This window comes from Petaurus breviceps, unplaced genomic scaffold (genome assembly GCF_028583685.1).
Source record: "Petaurus breviceps papuanus isolate PSGF00001 unplaced genomic scaffold, PetGlider_PUasm1.0 189, whole genome shotgun sequence".
In the NCBI taxonomy this organism is placed as follows: Eukaryota; Metazoa; Chordata; class Mammalia; order Diprotodontia; family Petauridae; genus Petaurus; species Petaurus breviceps.
Window position 1 is genome coordinate 29206262 of NW_027185809.1, and position 22131 is coordinate 29228392.

General features: G+C 41.8%; 1 protein-coding gene and 1 pseudogene across 4 annotated transcripts in view; one reads left to right on the plus strand and one right to left on the minus strand.

Annotated features, from left to right (window-relative positions):
* PAPLN (papilin, proteoglycan like sulfated glycoprotein) overlaps positions 1 to 22131 on the plus strand; it is a 99804-nt gene that overhangs the window by 46419 nt on the left and 31254 nt on the right. For all 4 annotated transcript variants that reach the window (XM_069092116.1, XM_069092114.1, XM_069092117.1 and 1 more), the window contains 5 exons: positions 993 to 1200; positions 3043 to 3222; positions 16694 to 16850; positions 20017 to 20106; positions 20370 to 20640. In XM_069092116.1, the coding sequence (XP_068948217.1) occupies positions 993 to 1200; positions 3043 to 3222; positions 16694 to 16850; positions 20017 to 20106; positions 20370 to 20640 (906 nt within the window). The remainder of the gene's footprint in view (positions 1 to 992; positions 1201 to 3042; positions 3223 to 16693; positions 16851 to 20016; positions 20107 to 20369; positions 20641 to 22131) is intronic.
* Positions 8495 to 14145, minus strand: LOC138164377 (fructose-bisphosphate aldolase A pseudogene; annotated as a pseudogene).

Below are 22131 nucleotides of genomic sequence, written 5' to 3' on the forward strand. Positions count from 1 at the left end.
TTCCTGAGTTTCTAAAGTTTTTCTGTTTCATCTGTTGGCCTTCACATTTCCAGAAAAATTTCCCACAAATTCCCATTTAATTTCTTATGCTGACCCACAATTTATTGGAACCATGATGGGGAAAGTCTCGATGTGGAAGGGATAACTGTAATATGTTAAGAACATTGGAAAAGTAAGAAAGATGCCATGTTGTAAGAAGTTAAAAAAGTCAAACAGTATTTTTTAAAATTTTTATTTTTTATTTTTAGTTTTCAACATTCATTTCCATAAGATTTTGAGTTTCAGATTTTCTCCCCTTCCTTCTCTTCCAAGATGGCGTGCAATCTGATAGAAGCTCTACTTATACATTCATATTTAAACTACATACTATGACATAACTATGATACACATAGTCATGATACAAAGAAGAATTAGAATTAATAGGAAGAACCATGAGAGAGAAGAAACAAAACAAAACAACAAAAGAAAGCCAAACAGTATTTTATACTTGATCTTGGAGGTAATAGGGAGCCATTGCAGTTTATTGTGTAATAATGATGACGGGGGATGAGATAATCAGTCCTGTACTTTAGGAAAATCACTTTTTAAATGTTATTATATGCTCATAGTTTCATTTGATCCCCACAATAACTATAAAGTAGAGAGCTGTGGTTATTATGATTACATTATTGGTTTTGTTATTTCGTTTATTACCTTTTTACAGAGAGGTTGGGTGACTTGTCCAAAATCAAATAGTAAGTTAGCAACGGGGCTCAAACTGGAATCCAGGGTCTCCTTCCTTTTCATCTAGTGCCTTCCCCATCGTGCTATCCAGGACTGACTTTCACTGGAGATATAGGAATGAGTATCCTCAGTATATGAATGGCAGCCCCCTGTTTGGGGAGATGGGCAGGAGCACGAGGAGGTTGGGTGATTGAGGGAAGGAGCTTCCTGCTCCATGTTTCTCCTTCATCATAGCCCAGATGTGGTGTAGCTTCCTTTTCCCCTTTCAGCTGGAAGGCTGGGCCATGGAGCACCTGCTCAGCTCCATGTGGAGGAGGTTCCCAGTCCCGCCATGTCTATTGCATTGTATCTGATGGGGCTGGCATAGAGGAGGCAACGGATGAAGCTTCATGTGCAGCCCTGCCAGGGAGGCCCCCAAACACACGGTCCTGCAACCTGCACAGGTGTGCAGCATGGAGCTCAGGGCCCTGGGGAGAGGTAAGTCTGGCCATAGATGGGGAATCAGAGAGAAGCCCTGAAGGGCAGGGCCTGCAGTATGGAAAGGGGATGGGATGAGATCTACTCTGTTCTGGAGAAGGTGATAGAAATGTGGAAGGGATTGTGTGTGTGTGTTCTTGACCATGGTGATGAATTCTTGCATAGTAAAGAATTGACTGTGTATGGTTGGGTATGGGGAGTATTACTAGAAACTGATCACTTGTGCCTCTGCCCACAAAAGGCCTTCTTTGCTAGGGCAGGTTGGATAATTTCCATAAAGCTGGCAAGGTTCTGTGAGGATAACCCACTAAACCAATGTAACAGGAGACTGGCCGATGAGAGTCCAGTCCTTATGAGAATATGTACTCTCTTCTGAGCATGTGCAGCCTTCAGTACATGTGTAGGTATTTTGTAACTGTTTCTTGTTAGCTCATCATCAAATGGTGAAGAAACAAACTGTTGATTGACTGTTGAGCTGAAGCAGGTAATGCAGAGAGTTTTTTATGGCTTTCCTGCCTGGTTGTGTTCAAATGAGGGGTAAATTTACACTTGGGTGGGGGGGGAGCCACCTCCAGCTCTGCAAAACTGCCCCAGTCTTAGACAGAATTAGGGTTACATAGGGTTTTCAGGGTGGTCAGGTTACTGTGCTCAGTACCCAATATAAGAAAAATGCAAAGTTGGGGGGGGGGGTAGCAAAAAAGAATACCCGATCTGAAAGTTGACAGACCTGAGTGCTAATTCCAACTAGTTGTATGATCTTGGGAAATTCACTGTTCTTCTCTGGGTCTCAGTTGGTACAACTCTTTGTGATCCTATTTGGGGTTTCTTGACAGAGATATTGGGGTCTTTTGCCAATTCCTTCTCTAGCTCATTTTACAGATGAGGAAATTAAGGCAAACAGGGTGACGTGACTTGCCCAGGGTCACACAGCTAGTAAGTCTCTGAGGTCATATGAGTCTTCCTGATTCCAAGCCCAGTGTCTATCCCTGCTGTACCATCTAGCTGCCCATGGGCCCCAGTTACCTCATTTGTAAAATGAATGGGTGGGACTAGGTGATCTTTAGGGTTCTTTCAAGCTCTAAGATTAACAATTGATGATGATGTTTATGGAAAAAGGATTACAAAGTCTGTTAGCAGAGGTTGTGTGATTGTGTAAGTCCTGGTTATCTCCAAGGCTTTCTAGCAGATGTCCAGCTGTCATTTGGGGTATGTAACTAGACCTCACTCACTAGTGGCACAGTGGATAGGATAGAGCCCCCAGCCTGGAGTCAGAAGACTGAGTTCGAATCTGGCCTCAGATACTTATCAACTGTGTGACCCTAGGCAAGTCACTTTACCTCTATTTCCCTAATTTCCTCACCTGTAAAATGGTGATGATATCATTACCATTGTCATCATTGTTATTAGTCAGCTAGGTGGCAAAGTGGATAGAACACCAGGCCTGGAGTCAGCAAATTCATTTTCCTGAGTTCAAAACTGGCTTCAGACACCTACTAACTCTGTGACCTTGGAGAAGTAAACAGTATATTTGCCCAAAAAACCCCCCCAAACGGGTTCATGAAAAGGTGGACGTGACTGAAACGACTGAAGAACAAGTAGTTATTAGATAATGTTTCTTCATTTGTAAAATGGAGATAATACTTTTTGGAGTTGTTGTGAGGATAAAATGAAATAGTAATTACAAAATGCTTAACATAGTGCCTGGTACGTAATAGGTACTATATAGATTATATATAGTTGTTGTTATTATTGTATTATCATTGGCCAAGGTACGTCCTCCCAGGCAGGGTACTCCCCAAGGGGAAGGAGAGGCGTGTGATAATGATTGGGCTTCCCCTATAGTGCTCTGCCAGTTGTGGCCCGGGGGTTCGGAGCCGGACTGTCACCTGTTGGGGTGATGAAGGCGCTCCCCTCCAAGATTTTGCCTGCTCTTCAGTGGACAAGCCTGCCCAGACTGAGGACTGTATAAGACAGACCTGCCCTCTTCAGGAGCCTGGTTGGCATGTTGGTGACTGGGGGCTGGTGAGTATCTGACCTTGCCCATATTCTCAGCCCTGGCATCCGGGTGCTGTCGTCTTGTTCTCTAAAGTGTCAGGGGCTTGACACACATCTTTAGATGACATGACGGGAGAGGAAGCACTCACAGAATGCCTGAATCTCTCTGACTCAGCACAAATCAGCCCCCTGCCTTGAGTGTTCGCTTCTGTTTCTTACAATCCCTAATGCCAATGCCCTCTTCCATCCCAATGCTTCCCTCCTGACCAAATTACCTCGCATTTACTTTGTATGTATCTTATATGTAATATGTGACCATATTGTTTCCCTGAGATGAAGGAAAAGTTCAAGAGACAGGTTTTGGTTAATAATTTATTAGGCTAGCATATAATCAATAAATTGAGGTCTTTTGGAAAGAAGCAGTTTGGAGGCCATTTGAATGTTGAAATACCTCTGGAAGAGGAGTTGTCCCTGATGGGTGGAAATCAACTCTGATTTGTTAACAATTAATGAGAGAATGAATATTATAATGAGAGGTGAGTTTGTTCTAATGAGGTGTGTGTTAAGAACCATGACTCTGATCCTGTCAGCACTCTTGGACAAAGAGACTCATCTCAAGCCAGACCACTAGACAAAAGGATTTATTTACTGTAGTAGAACAAAGGGAATTCACCTAGATTAGATTCTCTTGACCCTTTAATCAGAAATAAGCTCTCCCAGTTGGGACCTGCCCAAGATTGAGGAGGATGCTTCATTGTCAGCCTTGTCTTTCACAAGGGAGAAAAAAGAGAAAAATAATAATAATTGGCTATTAAAAATCAAAAAGAGGATCTTTGGGTCTTATATATAAAATTGGTTATTTATGTAATAAAAAATAATCATTTTTCTCACCCCTGATAGAATGTAACCCCTCTGAAGGCAGGGACTTCCATTTTCATCTTCATTCCCAGTGCCCCATACAATACCTGACACATGGAAGATATTTGGTAAATGTTGATTATTATTACTGCCTATAAGTACTAGTTCTTGTGAGTTGGGGTCAGGTGACGAAGGCCCCTTGGCCCCAGGTGATTCCCTGAAGGGACATTCTAGTGACCTCGTCATCTTTCCTCCCATTTTCGACAGTATGTGAATAAGCATTTATTAAGTGCCATAGAAAAGTAAAAGAGAGTCCCTGCTCTCAAGGAGCTTCCAGTCTAATGGGGGAGAGGTATAGTCTCCTTCATCATCTCTACTTATGGAAAGGGTAGGGTTTTATTCTGATGCCCCTCCTCACACCATTTGCCTGGGCCTGACTTGTAAAGGGAAAATGATTGAGTCTCAGGTCCTATGCTAGCGTCCTTTCTCATAGGGTATTTTAAGGGTGTCCTCTTTCTCCATCCAGCCACTGGTATGAGATGCTCTTGGCTAGAGTCCTAGGGGAGTAAACAGTCCTTCATGCATATCTTCATATGTGCATATCAGCTCTGTTTTTCTGTTTTCACATGTGTGTGCATTTGCACATTTTGGGTTATGCATGGGTCTTCTTGCATGAGTACATGGGTCGTACATCCATGTGTATACACATATCCCTGATTCAGTGTCCTAGTGAGTTTCTGTGTGCATATGTGTATATGTACACCCACAGAGCTTAGAAGACTTAGGTTCAAATCTTGCCTCTATGACTCAAGGCAGGACACTTGAGCACTCTGATTCCTCATTTATAAAATGAGTTTGGTGGACTTATTGGCCTTGAAGGTCCCTTCCAGCTCCATGATCTCTGGATGCATGTATCAATGGTTCTATGTCTTTGTGTGCCCAGTACACCTTCTGTGGGTGTTTCCTACATGTTTGTGTGCATATACATCTCTAAAAACATGTACTTTTCTGTGTATAGGGCAGCTAGATGGGGCAGTGGAATGAACATTAAACTTTGGGTCAGGATGATCTGAGTTCAGATCCAGCTTGAGACACTAGCTCTGTGACCTTGGGATTGTCACTTAACCTCAGTTGGCTTCATCTACAAAATGGAGATAACACCTACCTTCCAGGGTTCAACTGAGGATCAACTGAGATAATATTTGTAAAGCTCTTCTCACAGTGCTTGGCATGTAGTAGGTGCCATATAAATGTTAGCTGTCTTTGTGTGTGACTGTGGGTACACATCTCTTGTTCTGGGACTTAAGCTAAAGCATGTAGATGTGTGCATGTCTTTCACAGAATCACAGAACTTGAGAGTTGGAAGGGACCTGAGTGACCACCCTGTATCACCCATATACAAAGGAATCCCCACTATATCATAACTGACAAGGGGATGTTCAGCTTCTGCTTGAAGGTCTCTGAAGAGAGGGGGGGAGCCCAGCACCCCGCTGCAGGGGCCACCCATTACACTTATGGATGGTGGCTTTCATCATTAGGAAGTTTTTCCTAACATCAAGCCTAACTGTCCCTTTTTCATTTTCTACACATCGCTTCTGGTTCTGACCTTTCAGGACCAATAGAATAGGTCTAGTCCCTCTTGCACAGGACAATCCTTTGCATACTTGAACCTTAGCTCTTGTGTCTCCTCCTGAATCTTTTTTCTAGATTAAACATGCCCAGTTCTTTCAATTGTCCTGGGCTCAAAATCCTTGAGCATCTTGGTTGCCTTCCTTTGGACTCTCTAGTTTATCAATATTCTTAAATCATGATGCCTAGAATTGAACAAAATACTCCAGATGAGATTTGAATGGGAGCAGAACACAATCATCTCCCTTTTGCTGGAATCTCTGCCTCTCTTAATGTAGCCCAAGATCTCATTAGCTTTTATAGTTGGAATGTTGCCACATTTTTCAGAACAACTATGTATCCATACTTGCCACATCTTATAGTTGTGACACTGACTTTTTGTACATGAATACAAGACTTTACATTTATTTCTCCTGAATTTCATCTTATTAGATTCAGCCTAGTTCTGTGAATATCTGTTTGTACCCTCACTTTTCCAGTGTGGGAGCTATCCCCCTCAGCTTTGTGTCATCTGCAAATTTTTTTGGGGGGGCCTTTTGGAGGGGGGGAAGGTAGGGCAATGGGGGTTGACTTGCCCAAGGTCACATGGCTAGTGTGTGTGTGTGTGTGTGTGTGTGTGTGTGTGTGTGTGTATGTGTGTATGTGTGTAAATGTCTGAGGCCGGATTTGAACTCAGGTCCTCCAGACTCCAGGGCCAGTGCTCTATTCACTGCACCACCTAGCAGCCCCATCATTTGCAAATTTGATGAGCTTACTATTTATGCCTTTATCTAAACGACTGATAAAAATGTTAAATAACACAGGACTGAACCCAGATCCCTGGGATACACCATTGGAGAGTTCCTGCCTTGTCAACATGGAACCATTATCTTCTTTGAGTCCAGCCATCTAACCAGTTTTGAATCAATCTGATTGGATTATCCTCCAACCCATAGCAATTCATCTTCTTCACAAGAATAACATGAAATGTTTTGTCAAAAGCTTCACTAATATTATGGGTAGAGCCAAGATGATTGATTAGACGCAGTCACCCACCTGAACCCTCCCAACATTCCCCTCTAAACAACTTCAAAATAAGTTCTCAAATCAAATTTTGGAGTGGCAGAGTCAAGAGAGTGAGTCAGAGTGACTCTAGTCTGAGACAATTTAGGAGGTTAGCAGGAAAAGTCTGTAACATTGTCATTCCAGACTATGGCAGCAGCACCAATCATGGGCTCTGGAGATGACTGTGACAGCAGCTTTGGGAGCTCTCAGCCCAGAGTTGGTAAGGTGGTCTGACTACTGGTTAGAAACAGATTACAGGGGACCCTTTGCTGGTACTGGGCATATCTGCCAATACTGTCCATACTCAATTCTGGGTCACAATTCTATGACCAAAAGGAACACTAGCACTTTTGGTTGCAGGGGAGCAAGGTAAAGTCAGAGCTCAAATCAATACCTTTTGTTGGATCACACTACCTTGGAAGCACCAAAAACTGACAGATCCCCTAGTTCTGAAAACTGTAGCATGAAAAAACCTGAAACTTGAGACAGTGATTCCCTACCCCCAGGTGAGCAGAGCCCAACTTCAATATAACACTCAAAGTCAAGAAATAGACTGGAAAAATGAGCAAACAACAATAAAAAAAAAAGGAACTTGCTCATAAAAAGGCTACTATGGTGGCAGGGAAGGCTTAAGACATAACCTCAGAAGAAGACAATAATATGAAAACAACTACAAACAAAGCCTCAAAGAAAAATGCTAAGTGGACGCAAGCCCAACAATAGGTCCTAGAAGAGGTAAAGAAGACATAAGGATGGTAGAGGAAAGATTGGTTAAAGAAATAAGGGTAGGGGCAGCCAGGTCAGCACAGCGAGTAAGAGCACCGGCTCCAGTGTCGGGATGACCTGGATCGAATCCCGGGCTCAGATACTCAGCAGCACACTCAGAAATAACTGGCTGTGTAACCTTGAGCAAGTTACTTAACCCCGATTGCTTTAAAAAAAAAAGAAATAAGAGTAATACAAGAAAATTATGAAAAGAGAATTAATAACTTGATAAAAGAAGCACAAAAAAAAAAAACCTGAAGAAAATAACATCTTAAAAAACAGAATTGGCCTAATAGGCACAAAAATTCACTGGAACCCTCTAAAAAGGTACAAAGTACAAAAATTCACAGAATAACTAAAAAGTAGAATTGGGCAAGTGGAAGTTAATGACTCCATGAAGCATCAAGAAACAAAACAAAATCAAAAGAATAAAAAATAGAAGAAAATGTGAAATATCATATTGGCAAAACAACTGACTTGGAAAAAAGATATAGGAGAGATAATTTAAGAATTATTAGACTACCTGAAAACCATGCTCAAAAAAAAGCTTAGACCTCACATTTCAAGAAATTATAAAGGAAAACTACCCCAGTATCTTAGATCTACTGGGTAAAATAGAAATTGAAGGAGACTACTGAGATCACCTCCTGAAAGAGACCTCAAAATGAAAACTCTCAGGAATATTAAAGCCAAATTCCAGAGTTCCCAAGGCAAGGAGAAAATACTTCAAGCAGCCAGAAAGAAACAATTCAAGTATCGTGGAGCCACAATAAGGATCACGTAAGATTTAGCAGCTTCCGCTGTAAGGAAGTAGAGGAATTGGAATGATGTATTTTTTTGTTAGTTACTTATTGGAAAAAGTGGGCTGAGGAGGGGTCACTAGATTCAGAGAAGAACAATACCACACTAGTTAGGAGTGATGGGAGAGGTCAGCACAAAGCTCTTCCTGGACTATGAGGGATGGCCTGGAGTGTTAGGGCGTATCCAGGTGAAAGGCCTTGACTTAGTAGGCACCATTAGAGACAAAGAGAGACTTGCTGGCTGCAGCTCCTGACTTTCCATTTGGAGTATACTTGTCTTGAGCAACTTGGTTTTAGCCAAGGCCCGCTTAATATATTCCTCTTGGGCAGCCTGGGCATTTTTCTTCTTCCCACCCCAAGTCTCGAGGGCAGATGCCTGCAGGGCACAGCCATAAGAAAAGGTCAGTGCCCATGGCTTGTGCAAGGGGCAGGTGTTGATGGCTTTGAGGTTGATGGAGGCATCCTCTTCACTCTGACCTCCAGAGAGGAAGGTGATACCAGTGACTGCAAGAGGTACAGTCCAGCAAAGGGCAGTTACAGTTGCCATTGCAGTCTCCTCATGTGAATACTTCTGGGTAGAGGCATGGCCATAGGTGACCATGTTAGGCTTCTCCAAGGTCCCTTCCAGATGGACATGGTAATCACTCAGAGCTTTGTAGACAGCAGTCAGGACCTTCTCAGTGACATACTGACAAGTCTTCAGATTGTGTTATCCATCAGGGAGGATCTCTGGCTCCACAATGGGGACAATGCCATTCTGCTGGCAAATGCTGGCATATCGGGTCAGCACATTGGCATTCTTCATTAGGCAAGTGGGGACGGTGTATTATCCCCAATCTTAAGTATACAACGCCACTTGGCAAAGTCAGCTCCATCCTTCTTATACTGGGCACAGCACTCACTCAGCCCATCCAGACCTTGGGTGATAGTCTTGCCATTGGTCCCACCAGGGGCACTACACTTTTGTCCACCTTGATGCCCACAATGCCACCCTTTGCCTTTATGTCTTTGGGGAAAGGACGACCATCATCAGCTTTCTGGTAGAGTGTCTCATGGACAAGGATAATACCTCCAATACAGGAGTTCACTCAGTCATCTGCTGTCAGAAGCAACTACCTATAGGGGCGGTGATTTTCCTCTGTGTTCTCAGTTCCCATGGACTGCAGGCACTTTGCAATGCTACTGGTGGACTCATCTGCTGCCAAGATTCCCTTGCCCAGAGCAACAATTTGGTGAGTTATTTCAGACAGTTCTTTCTTTTGCTCTGGTGTCAATGCTGGGTATTGGCAAGGCATGTTTTCCTTGGCTGTGCTGGTAGTTGCCAGCAGAAAGCAGACTTCTTACAGTCCAGAACTGAACTTCTGCACTTTCCGAATCCAAACCATCACCTATTGAACTCAGGAGGGGCAGCTGGAATATATTTTAGAAGGCAAAGGGGCTAGAATTGCAACCAAGAATAACCTACCTAGCAAAACTGAGTATAATCCTTCAGAGGAAAAAATGGATATTTAATGAAATGGAGAACTTTGAAGCATTCTTGATGAGCAGAGCTGAATAGAAAAATTGACATTTAAACATGACTCAAGAGAAGCATAAAAAGGTAAACATGAAAGTAATCATAAGGGACTCAATAATGTTTAAGTTTACATTCCTATACGGGAAGATACTACATGTAACTCCTAAGAACTTCATCATTATTAGGGCAATTGAGAGGAGTCTACACAGACAGAGGGCATGGATATGAGTCAATTATGTTGGGATCATCTCAACAAAAAAATGGAATGAGAAGAGAGATGTGTAGGGAGAAGGGAAAGATAGAATGGGGAAAGTTTTCCTCACATAAAAGAGGCCTGTAAGGAAAATAGGAGGGGAAGGTCATAAGAGATATGAAGAGGGGGCTGATGATAAAAGGGAGGGAAGATTAAGGGAGATAGTAGTCAGACCTTTGAGGAGAGACAGTATAAAAAGAGAGAGAAGGATAAACAAAAGAAAGTAGGGTGGAAGGAAGTACACAGTTGGTAATCATAACTGAATGTGAATGGAATGAACTCACCCATAAAACAGAAGTTGATAACAGGATGGATTAGAAACCAGAATCCAACAATATGTTATTTGTAAGAGACACACTTGGACCGGAAAGACACACAAGAGTTAAAATAAAGGGCTGGAGCAGAATTTATTAAGCTTTAGCTGACATAAAAAAAGCAGGGGTGGCAATAATGATTTTGAACTAAACAAAAACAGGCTTAATTAAGAGAGAGAAGAAGGGAAACTACATTTTGCTAAAAGGTACCATAGATAATGAAGTAATATCAAAAAAATTTTAAGGGCAAATTTCTCTGATAAAGACCCCCATTTCTCAAATATATAGGGAACTGAGTCAAATTTATAAAAATGAGAGCCATTCCCTAAATGATAAGTGGTTAAAAGATATGAACAGGCATTTTTCAGAAGAAGAAAACAAAGCTGTCTATAGTAAATATGACAGATACTCTAAATCACTATTGATTAGAGAAATGCAAATTAAAACTACTCTCAGGTACCATTTCATACCCATCAGAAAGGACAAATGCTGGAGGGGATGAGGAAAAATAGGCACATTAATGAACTGTTTGTGGAACAGTGATTTGGTCCAACCATTCTGTAGAATTTGGAAGTATTCACAAAGAAATATGAAACTGGATACCTTTGACCCAGCAATACTACTAGTATGTCTGTACACCAAAGAGATCAAAGGAGACAGAGGCCTGGATGCCAATGCTGCGGTGTGCAGACAGAGGGAGAACCAATTTCAGAAGGAGATAATCATGACTCCACACCCACAGCTGAAGCCTCAACAGGGAATTGGTCTCAAGCACAGAAAACATTATTAGATGAGCTCAAAAGAAACTTTGAAAACCAAATTAGAGAGATAGAAGATAAAATGAATAATTCTTTTAAAATCAAAATTTCAAAATTAGAAAAACTTTACAATGAAGAAAACAGCTCCTTAAAAAGAAAAATGTGTGGGGTGGCTAGGTGGCGCAGTGAGTAAAGTGCCATCCCCAGAGTCAGGAGGATCCAAGTTCGGTTCAGACACTTAACACCCACGCACATACACACATAAAAACTAGCCATGTAACCTTGGGCAAGTTACTGAACCCAGGACCTGTATGAACACAACTACAAAACACTGCACACGAAGTCAGATCTAACTAATTGGAAAAATATCAATTGCTCATGGCTGGGTTGAGCTAATATAATAAAAATGACAATTTTACCTAAATTGAATTACATATTTAGTGCCATACTAATTAATTTACCAAAAAATTACTTTATAGAACTAGAAAAAATGGTAACAAAATTCTTTTGGAAGAACAAAAGTTTCAGAATATTAAGGGAATTAATGAAAAGAAATGCTAGGGAAGGTGGCCTAGCTATACCAGATTTTAATCTGTATTATAAAGCAGCAGTCATCAAAACTACTTGGTACTGGCTGAGGAATAGAGCAGCGGATCAGTGGAATAGATTGGGTACACAAGATTCAGCAGTCAATGACTATAATAATCTACTCCTTGATAAACCCAAAGACACAAGTTTTTTGGGACAAGAACTCACTATTTGACAAAAACTGCTGGGAAAACTAGAATATAGTATGGCAGAAATTGGGCATAGACCATTATCTAACACCTTACACCAAAATTAAGTCTAAATGGGTGCATGATCTAGGTATAAAGGATGATACTGTAAGCAATCTGGGAAAGCAAGGAATATTTTACCTGTCAGATTTATGGAGAGGGGAAGACATCATGACCACAAAAGAATTACAGAGCATTATAAAATGCAAAATGGATAACTTTGATTACATGAAATTGAAAAGCTTCTGCACAAACAAAGCCAGTGTAACCAAGATTAAGAGGGAAGTGGGAAATTGGGAAAGAATTTTTACAACCAATATCTCTGATAAAGACCTCATTTCTAAAATGTGCAGAGAACTGAGCCAAATCTATAAGAATACAAGTCAGTCCCCAATTGATAAATGGTCAAAGGATATGAACAGGCGGTTCTCAGATGAAGAAATTAAAGATATCTATAAGCATATGAAAAAAATGCTCTAAATCACTATTAATTAGAGAAATGTAAATCAAAACAACTCTGAGGTAACACATCTCACCAGTCAGATTGGCTAAGATGACAAAACAGGAAAATGATAAATGCTGGAGAGGATGTGGAAAAATTGGAACGCTTATACATTGCTTGGTGGAGTTGTGAATTGATCCAACCATTCTGGAGAGCAATCTGGAACTTTGCCCAAAGGGTATAAATAACTTCATATCCTTTGACCCAGCAATACCACTTCTAGGGTTGTATCCCAAAGAGATCATAGAAGTGGGAGGAAGACGCACACGTACAAAAAATTTTATAGCAGCTCTTTTTGTGGTGGCAAAGAGTTGGAAATTAAGGGGATGCCCATCAATTGGGGATGGAGTACTTTTATGTTATAAGAAATGATGAGGGGGATGGTTTCAGAAAAGCCAAGGGAAAACGTATATGAACTGATGCAAAGTGAAATGAAAAGACCTAGATCATTGTACACAGCAAAAACAATGTTGTGATGATGATCATTTGTGAAAACTTGGCTACTCTGATCAATAAAATGATTCAAGATAATTCCAAAGGACCCATGATGAAAAAATTGCTATCTAATGTGAGAGGAGTTGTTTGTCCATCATTCTCAAAGAGGACTGTGACATCATATCACGACTTGAGTGAATTGGACTTAAGTGAGGCAGGACTGTGGAAAGTCACCAGCCTCATTTTCTCTTCTGGAGCCATTTGGATCCAGAGGCAAGATATAGATTAGGACAACTGGAATTGGCCCTAGGATGAAGTGGGAGACTTTGGCTTTTTTTAGAGAAGGTCTTTTCAGATTCTCACTTTGACAAAGGCAACACCCATTCAATGATTAAGAATAGGAAGAAAGGAACCAAGGAATGGCCCCTTTTACCTAATAAAAAAAAGTATGGGAGGGGAAGACCTTCAGGGCCAAACAGAAACAATTGCTATTTACACTAGCTCTGAGCCATCAGTGGGACCTATCAATGACAGCCTGAGTGAATTAGGTTTAAGGCTGTTATTTTTGTCCTTCATTTGGACCATTCATCAGGGAGGTGAAAGCCATGCCTTTAAAGTGGAATTGCATTTAAATGAGGTAGGGCTGTGCAAAGCTACCAGCCTCACTTTCTCCTCAGGAGCCATCTGGGTCTAGCGGCAAAATATCATCCAACGCCAGAGAGAAGCGATGAATTCTGAGTGCAAATTGAAGTATACTTTTCTTGCTTTTTTTGTGATATGGCTAATATAGAAATATGTTTTTTCATGATTTCACATGTATAATTGATACAATTTTGCTTGCCTTCTCAGTGGATGGGGGAAGGTTGGAAGAGAACTGAAACTCAAAACTTAAAAAGAAAAGAATGTTAAAAAAATAATAAAATTTTCTTGAAGGTAAAAATCTAAACTTTGCTAAAATCTAGTTAAACTATATCCACAACATTCCTCTCATTTACTGGTTTAGTAATCCTTTCCAAAAAGGAAATGGGGTTAGTCTGGCATGACTTGTTCTTGATGAAGCCATGCTGTCTCTTTTGTAATCATTTCTTTTCTTTCTAAATATTTGCCAACCATCTCCTTAATAATCCTTCCTAGAATTTTCATAAGACTTAAAAGTAAGGGGGCGGCTAGATGAGTAAAGTGCTGGCCCCGGAGTAAGGAGAACCTGAGTTCAGTTCCAGCCTCAGACACTTAACACACACACACACACACACACACACACACACACACACACACACACACACACACTAGCTGTTTAACCTTGGGCAAGTTACTTAACCCCAATTTCCCTCCAAAAGAAAAAAAAAAAAAAAAAGACTTAAAGTCAGACTCAGAGTTTGCAAACTGTTCTCTTTTTATTTATTTTTTTAAATTAAGACCAACATTTGCCTTCTTCCAGTCTTGTGGCCTATCTCCCATTTTCCATGATCTTTCAGACACTACTCACAGGGGCTCCACAATAACATCTGCCAGTTTTTTCAGGATCCAAAAATGCCGTTTATCTGGCCAAGTAATTTGTCTTCACCAAGGGCAAGTAGTACTCTCTTAAAATCATTTGACATATCTTGGGTATCAAGCTCCCAGTTAGTTATTTCCTATGTAAAGGTAATTCTCTTTTGCAGAACAGACCTAAACAGGATGAGATTTGAACAACTCTGCCTTCTCTCTGTGGTCAGTTATCATTATCCTTATTTTCCAATATGTACTCTCTGTCTGGGGGAAGTGAAAACTTATCAGAAGTTCCCTCTCCCTTCCTCCACTCCTTCTGCTGTTAATCAGCAGCAAGCCTTTCAGGAGGCTTTCAGATTTCCCTGCCTCTGCAGGCCCCTCCTCCCGTCCAGTGTGGGTAGGGGACAACCATTGCTTTGGGACCCTTCCCCGCCTTTTCCTTGCTGTCAATCAGCCTCCTTGGTGGGCTCCTCTGTTGTTTACCATTGGGGAAGACGTTCGAACTGAGACTTGAGCCCATCTTCCCCCTGCCCCCCCCATCCCAACCAATGGGAGAAGGGACTCCATTAGGGTATAAATTCTTGTTCTGCCTTTTGTAAAGTGCCTCTTCCTCATGATAGGTCACGGGGAAGCCTGCCCTCTTCACCTGGGGAAGAGAATAAATTCCTGTTCCTATCCTAAGAGATCTCTGTATTCTTGATTAAATTTTGGATGAGATTTTTCATCTTCAATCCAATTACCTAGCCTCCGGACTGTTCCACAAAGAAGACACTTTCTCAGCCCCAGGCATTCTCTCTGGCTGTCCTACCTTCTTTAGGAAGTCTTCCCTAACCCTCTTATTTCCTGTGCCTTTCTTCTGTTAATTTTCATGTGTTTGTCCTGTCTAGCTTGCTTCGTATATATACACATACGTTTTTATGTCGTATCCCCCATTAGATTGTCAGCTCCTCGAGGGCAAGGACTACTTTTTGCTTCTTTTTGTATTCCCAGGGTTTAGCACACTGCTTGGCACAGAGAAGCCACTTAATTAATGTTGATTATTCCATCTACCCCAAGCAAAGATTCCCTTTCTTCTTTGATTTTCTTTTTCTCAATATAGATTTTTAAAAACGCCTTTTTTTCATTGCCCTTAGCTTCCCTAACCATCCTTAGCTTATTCTGAGCTTTCACATTCCTGACACTATTTTTACAAGACCATGCCATACTTTTATAGTCATCTTCAGTTATCTGGCCTTACTTTCATCTTTTATAAATTTCTTTTTAAAAGCTAAGTTGGTTGGTGAATTCCCTGTGTACCTACATTAGTCTTTTGACAAAAAAAAAAATCCTTTCCTCTCCCCCCTCACCCCCAATGGAATTATTTCCCTTTGGGTCTTCAGAATTTCAATCTTCAGCATCTCCCATCCCTTGTGGGTTGACTTCCCCTAAAGCATTTTACTCCATTTGATCCTAACAATTTTTCCTTCGAGCCCTTTGAAATCTGCTTTTCCAAAATCTAGGGTATATGTCAGACTATGCCCAGATTTCCTTTCCTCAATCACAACATCTAAGATGGAGTGGTCACTTCCATCATTTCCAAACCAGCAACCAATTCTTCCTTTTTAGAATCAGATCCGGAATGTAACTTTTTCTTGTCAATTCCTTTTCTTTTTGACGGATTGGATTAAATCATCACTAGGTACTTCACCTCCTAGTTCCATTTACCTTTCCTCACTTGCCTTGTCTTGCCAACTACCTTCTCTTTGTCTTTTTTTGAGTTGACTTCTTTAGGTTCTATTACCTAAAGCTTCTTGATCCTTCTTAATTATTTTAGGTCCTCCTTAATTGTCCTTGAGTCTGCTTTCCTGAAAAACCTGTAGGTTTTAGAATCTAGGCCAGTATCTAGGCCTGAAGATTGTTCTTCAGTCTTTCTTTAATTTCTTTCCCCCATCCCCAAATTCAACCTCTTAACCCATCCCACTATTCTAAGCCCCTGTAAGTCATCAACATGATTTTCTTCTCTTTCCAATTAATTCTAAGTCTTTTTCTCTTCTCTCATTCCTTCCACATCTTTCTCCTTTGGAAGTTGGCAGTGAGATGTTCTTTTGTTTGGGGTATGATTTTGTCATGTATATGTATGTACATATTTCATCTCTGGTTCAGTGTATTTTTGTGCATGATAATATGTGTCTACATCTCTGGTTCTCTGTGTGTGTATATATGTAAAAACATCTCTGGCCCAGTATGTGTCTTTATGGGTATATGCACAAACATCTCTGATATTTTATGTGTCTTTGTGGGTATGTGTGTACATCTTCCATTTTGTGTGTGCATACAATCACATATGTGTACTTTTTTCTCTCTCTCCTGGTGGTTCTCAGTGCTCTAAGAGCTGTGATTCAGGCACCCGGAAACGGCAAGTCATTTGTGCTGACAGGGAATCCAATGTCTACACCTCCGACCTCTGCCAGGTTCGCCAACCCCAGGTGCCAGATGAAGTGGAGGCTTGTAACACACAGCCCTGCCACCTGCCTCAAGGTAAGGAATAGGGAGAGGGAAATGGAGTAGAGAGAAGCATTAGTTGAGGGCTAGGGACTTCTCTGGGTCAGTGGCTCCCTCTGAGGACAGGGGCTGCCTCTTCCACCAAGACCAGTAGAGGGTTTGAAAGACTAGACTGAAGGGACATTGGAAGGGAGAAGGAGCAGGTCCAAAAAAGTCCCACTTTCCCCTTTGTGTTTTATTTTTTCCACTTTTTTTTTTTTGGATGGAAAAGGCAGGGCAATTGGGGTTAAGTGACTTCCTCAAAGTCACCCAGCTAGTAAATGTGAAGTATCTGAAAGTCAGTACCAGATTCTGTGCCCAGCAATATGCTAAATGCTATGGAAGAAATACAGCTTAATGGTTCTTGTCCTCAAGGAACTTCTAGTCTAGTTTTCGAGTTTAGTATAACAAAAGTGAAAAAAAACCCCTCAAATAATACAAGAGGGAATATATCTATATATCTATGTCTATATCTAAAATGATAGCCTGCTCTTCACTGTTCTCTGAAGCAGAGTTGTCATACATGCAGCTCACAAAACTTCCAAGTGTGGCAGGAACCAGGTTAAAATGGAATTGTGAAATGTTAAACAAAATAAAAATGCAAAAAATATAGGTAATGTCACATTTTAAAGCTAAATCAATATGCTGCCTATAGGTATGCTTTTGTATTGATTAGGGCCCTCTCTTCCTGTACCACCCCCATTTCTATTTGAGTTTGATACCATTTGGTCTATAGTGCTCAGATTACTGGCTTTAGCTGGGAATTCTTAGAATAAGGGTACCTCACCCAGTTCATGCATCCAGCCCAGATCAACTAGGGGCTTCTAAAATCAAATGAGATTATTCAGTAGAATACTAGACTTGGAGTCAGGAAGACCTGGGTTTGAAAGCCCCTCTCCTTCCCCCTCACACAAACCATCCCCCACCATGTAACCCTGGTCAAATAATTTTCTTCCTTAGTAGAATTGGAGAGGTTAGAACTCCTTCCAGTGCTAAATCTATGATCCTCTAATCCATTTGCAATGTGCTAGGAGAGCTTTCAAAAATAAATTAGTTTTAAAAATAAAATAGTTAATTAGAGTTAAAATAGTTAGCAAAGGAATTGAGAAAACATACTACACACAACGCTCTCATACACACACACACACACACACACACACACACACACACACACACACACACACAGAGGATTCAGCTCTGCTTTCCAAACCAGTGATGGGGAAAACCATGAAACACAACCCTTTGGAAGATTTGGGCTGTGGGCAAGATAAATTGTCACATGTGAACCAGACAAGAACATAAGATTCAGTTGCATAACTTTTCTTGTTCCACTCTCCCCAGTGATCATCAGTCAGCCCAGTCCAAGTAGGTCATCTTTGTCTCTCTCCTTCTTCAGTTTTTGGCTACTAGCAGGAAGGCTTTACTAGCAACTGTTATATTAAATTTGTACATAAAATACACACACACACATTTATGTATATGTATATACACACACATATATATAATCCCTATACTGAGAAGTGGCCATGAACTTGTACGAAGCTCCTTTCCCACAATGCTCTTACTCTACAAATAGAATCTGTCTCTCTCAATACAGTGTTCTTTTCTCCAGGCACACAGTCTCCCTAGAAAAATGATGCCTTGGAAGCTTATTCTAATTAGAAATCACAGCCTGAGTGGGCTCAGACACTATAAGGGATAAGGTTGGATGGACCTCTCCTTGTTATATAATTAAGACTTACATTTTGGTGCTACAGATTCTCAATGCTATAGAAATGCAAACACTGGGGTAGTAAAGGAAGGTTTTATGGAGAAGGTAAGAACAGAACTGGGCCCTGAAGAATGGATAAGATCTTTCCATTTCCCAGATTGTCTTCTCTCCTTTCTTGAATAAGGAGAGGGAAGGTCACAACATGAGTAAAGGCGCAGATTCAGAATGACCTTTGTGATTGTGGGGCAAGGAGAAAGCAGACTGACCATAATGGAGGCTGCCTTGCTGTGTGTGGGGGAGCAGTGAGATGGAGATGGTTTGAGAAAAGTTATTCTTGCAGTACCCAGAATGAACTCCAAGGAGTAGAGAAAGGAAGCAAGGGAACCAGTCAGGAGACCATCACAATACCTTAGGTACAAGGAGATGAGGCGATGAGACCTTGACCTAGCAGGAAGAGTTAAGAAGGCCTGAACAAAGGTAGTGTTTTCATTTCTTTTTTTTGGAGGGGGGAAGGCAGGGAAATTGGGGTTGTGACTTGCCCAAGGTCACACAGTTAGTGAGTGTTAAGTGTCTGAGGTCGGATTTGAACCGAGGTCCTCCTGACTCCAAGGCCGATGCTCAATTCACTGCACCACCTAGCCACCCTGTGTTTTCATTTCTTGATATGTCAAAAGTAGCATTGATCCTTATCACTCATTTGGGGCATCTCCCCTCACTGCTTCATCTCAGAGCCTACAAAGGGGGCCACTTCTCAGTCTTTTTCAAGGAGGTTATCTCTCTGGTCCAAGGGTCCTCAAATGGAAAGGGTGAAAGAGAGAAGGTGAGGATTTGAGGAAGGTAATTTATTTCCGTATTTTGTAGAAAGAACGCACCTAAAAGCTGTCTCCTTTCAGTGTTCTCATGCCCTGTCACTCGCTAGATAGAATAAAAAAAAATTAGACTAAAACTAAGACATAATTCCTATTCCTTTGATACTTCCAATTTAAAGCCAAAGATGGAAAAATTTCACTCTGAACCAAGGCATGTTATAGGGCAGAGTGTCAGAACACACATGGGCAGCCCAGATTAAAAAGTAGTTGGTAATATTTAACAAAATTTAAATAAATATACAAGAGAATGTAGATAATGTGAATATGTGGTTTTCTAAGTCAATATGTAACCCGTATGCATTTGGATGTAGGATTTAGTGCTATCCCACTTTGACATCACTGCTGTAAATCATCTGGAAATAGAGGCTAAAATGTTTCCCAATTTTCCTTTCACTTCTGGGTGTGTTTGTTTTTTTAATGTTGTCTGAAGCAGGTGGTAGCAAAGGGAGGCAGCACTCTCCTTCCACTAGTGGCCTCTCTCCTGGTGGCCTAGCTGCCTCTGTAATTGGGAAGGACCCAATTTGGTGATTTTCTCTTTGATTTCCCACTTTGCTCATCTATCCTTTTTTCTGTCATTCTGCAGAGGTCCCTAGCATGCAGGATGTCCAAGGCTATGACACCAGTCGCCAGGACCTCTTGGCCTACTTGGACCCTCTGGAAACCCCTTCCCAAGGTTTGGGAGTAAATGCATCCCCGTCTTCCAAACTTTCTTTCTCTTCTGGCCCTTGCTTCCCTAAAGTTTGGGGGAAGGATGAGGTAGGTAGTAGGATGACAAGACTATACTGGCTCTTGATACCAGCTGTTCAGGTAAAGACCTATCTTACATTCAGAGAAGTCTCCTCAGAGTATCTGGCATCTGGCAGGGTGGGTCAGAGGGGAGGCAAGGTGGGAGGATGTGAACTGTAGGCATTAGAGTCTATTTCCTCTGCTCTCTAGGTACCAGGGAGGAATGGCGGATACACAGGAACCAGCACACATCTGAACATAGCCCTGAGGGAGACAGGGGCTCCAACCTATTGCCTCAACACTGGGAGTCTGGCTGGAGTATCTCCAGATCTCAGCAGCACCGCCACCAGGACGACGCTGCCGGAAGGTCACGATCTCATGACTGTAGCCACAGTTTTCATGGGTGCTGCCCAGATGGCCGTACGGTGGCACCTGGGCCCTTAGGGCATGGCTGTCCCAGGATCTCATGTCAGCAGAGCAGGTAAGTGATGGAGATACCAGGTAAATGGGGGACACTTGGGGAATTGTGACCAGCCCTGGACAGGGTAGCATGGAGGCAGTGTGTTTAGGGGAAAGAAAACATGGATGAGAATCGAGAGAGCTGGGCTCTAGTCTCTGTCCTACCATTACTGTAATGTAGGCAAATCACCTCAAAGTTGAGTTTCAACTTATTCTTCTGTAGCATGAAGAGGATGAAGTCCTGCCACCGGGTTTGTTTTTATATTGTTGTCACAATGACCTGAGATAATAGAGGTGAAAGCATTTTGCACTGTCAGGGTATCAGAAAGCAGTCAGTGTTGTTTGCTCTTTATTCTCCAAGAGGAGAATTCATCAAGAAAGTGATGCCCTGACGTGCAGGTGAATTGCATTTAAGTGAGGCAGGGCTGTGCTCAGTCACCAGCCTCACTTTCTCCTTTTGGGTCCATTTGGGTCCAGTGCCCAGATACAGATCAGGAAGACTGGACATGGCCCCGAAAATCAGTAAGTTAAAGTTAGATTAAGGACCTACTATGTGTCAGACTCTATGCTGAGTGCTGGGGATACAAAGGAAGCCAAAGGACAGTCCCGTCTCCCCAGGAGCCCCTAGTCTAATGGGGAGACAACATGCAGTCAATTATATACAAATAAGCTATATGATGAATAAGTTGGAAATAATCAGCAGGTGGAAGACATTAGAATTAAGAGAGAATAGAAAAAGACAGATTTCTGAGATCCCTAACTCCATGGGACAGGAGAGACAATATGGTGTCATATTGAAAGGAGCCAGAGGATCTGGGTTTGAATTCCAGCTCTGTCACTGACTACTTGTATAACCTTGGACAAGTTACTTTTCCTCTTTAGGCCTCAGTTTCCTCTTCTATAAAATGAAAGGGGTGGATTCAGTGACCTCCAATATACTTTCCATCTCTAAATCTCTCTCTCTCTGTCTCTCCCTCCGTCTCCCTCCCTCTCTTCCTCTCTCCTCCCTTTTCCATCTCTCCCTCCCTCTCTCTCCTTCTCTTCCTCCTCTCTCTTTTCCCTTCTATCCCCCTCTCCCTCTCTATGAGCAATTGGGATTAAGTGACTTGCCTAGGGTCACATAGCTAGAAAGTACCAGCTATTCAAGGTCAGATTGGAACTCAGGTCCTCCCAACTCTAGGGCTGGTGCTCTCTGTCCACTGCACCACCTAGCTGCCACCAGCTCCAAATCTCTTATTACCATAACCTTCCTTCTTTCATAATCCTATTCACACCAGCCAAGTAGAGTACAAAAAAAATCCATGAGCTCCCATTTTTCCACCCATACTCATTAAAAATCATGGTGGTCATTGTTCCTAAGGATAATGAGTTGTGCAGGACCAGGGAGGGCTTCATGAGGACTCATAGATCATAGATAGGATTTAGAGCTGGGGGGAATCTTGGAGGATGTCTAGTCTGGCACCCCCATTTTACAGATAAGGAAACTGAGGCCCTGCAGAAGAAGCTAACTAGT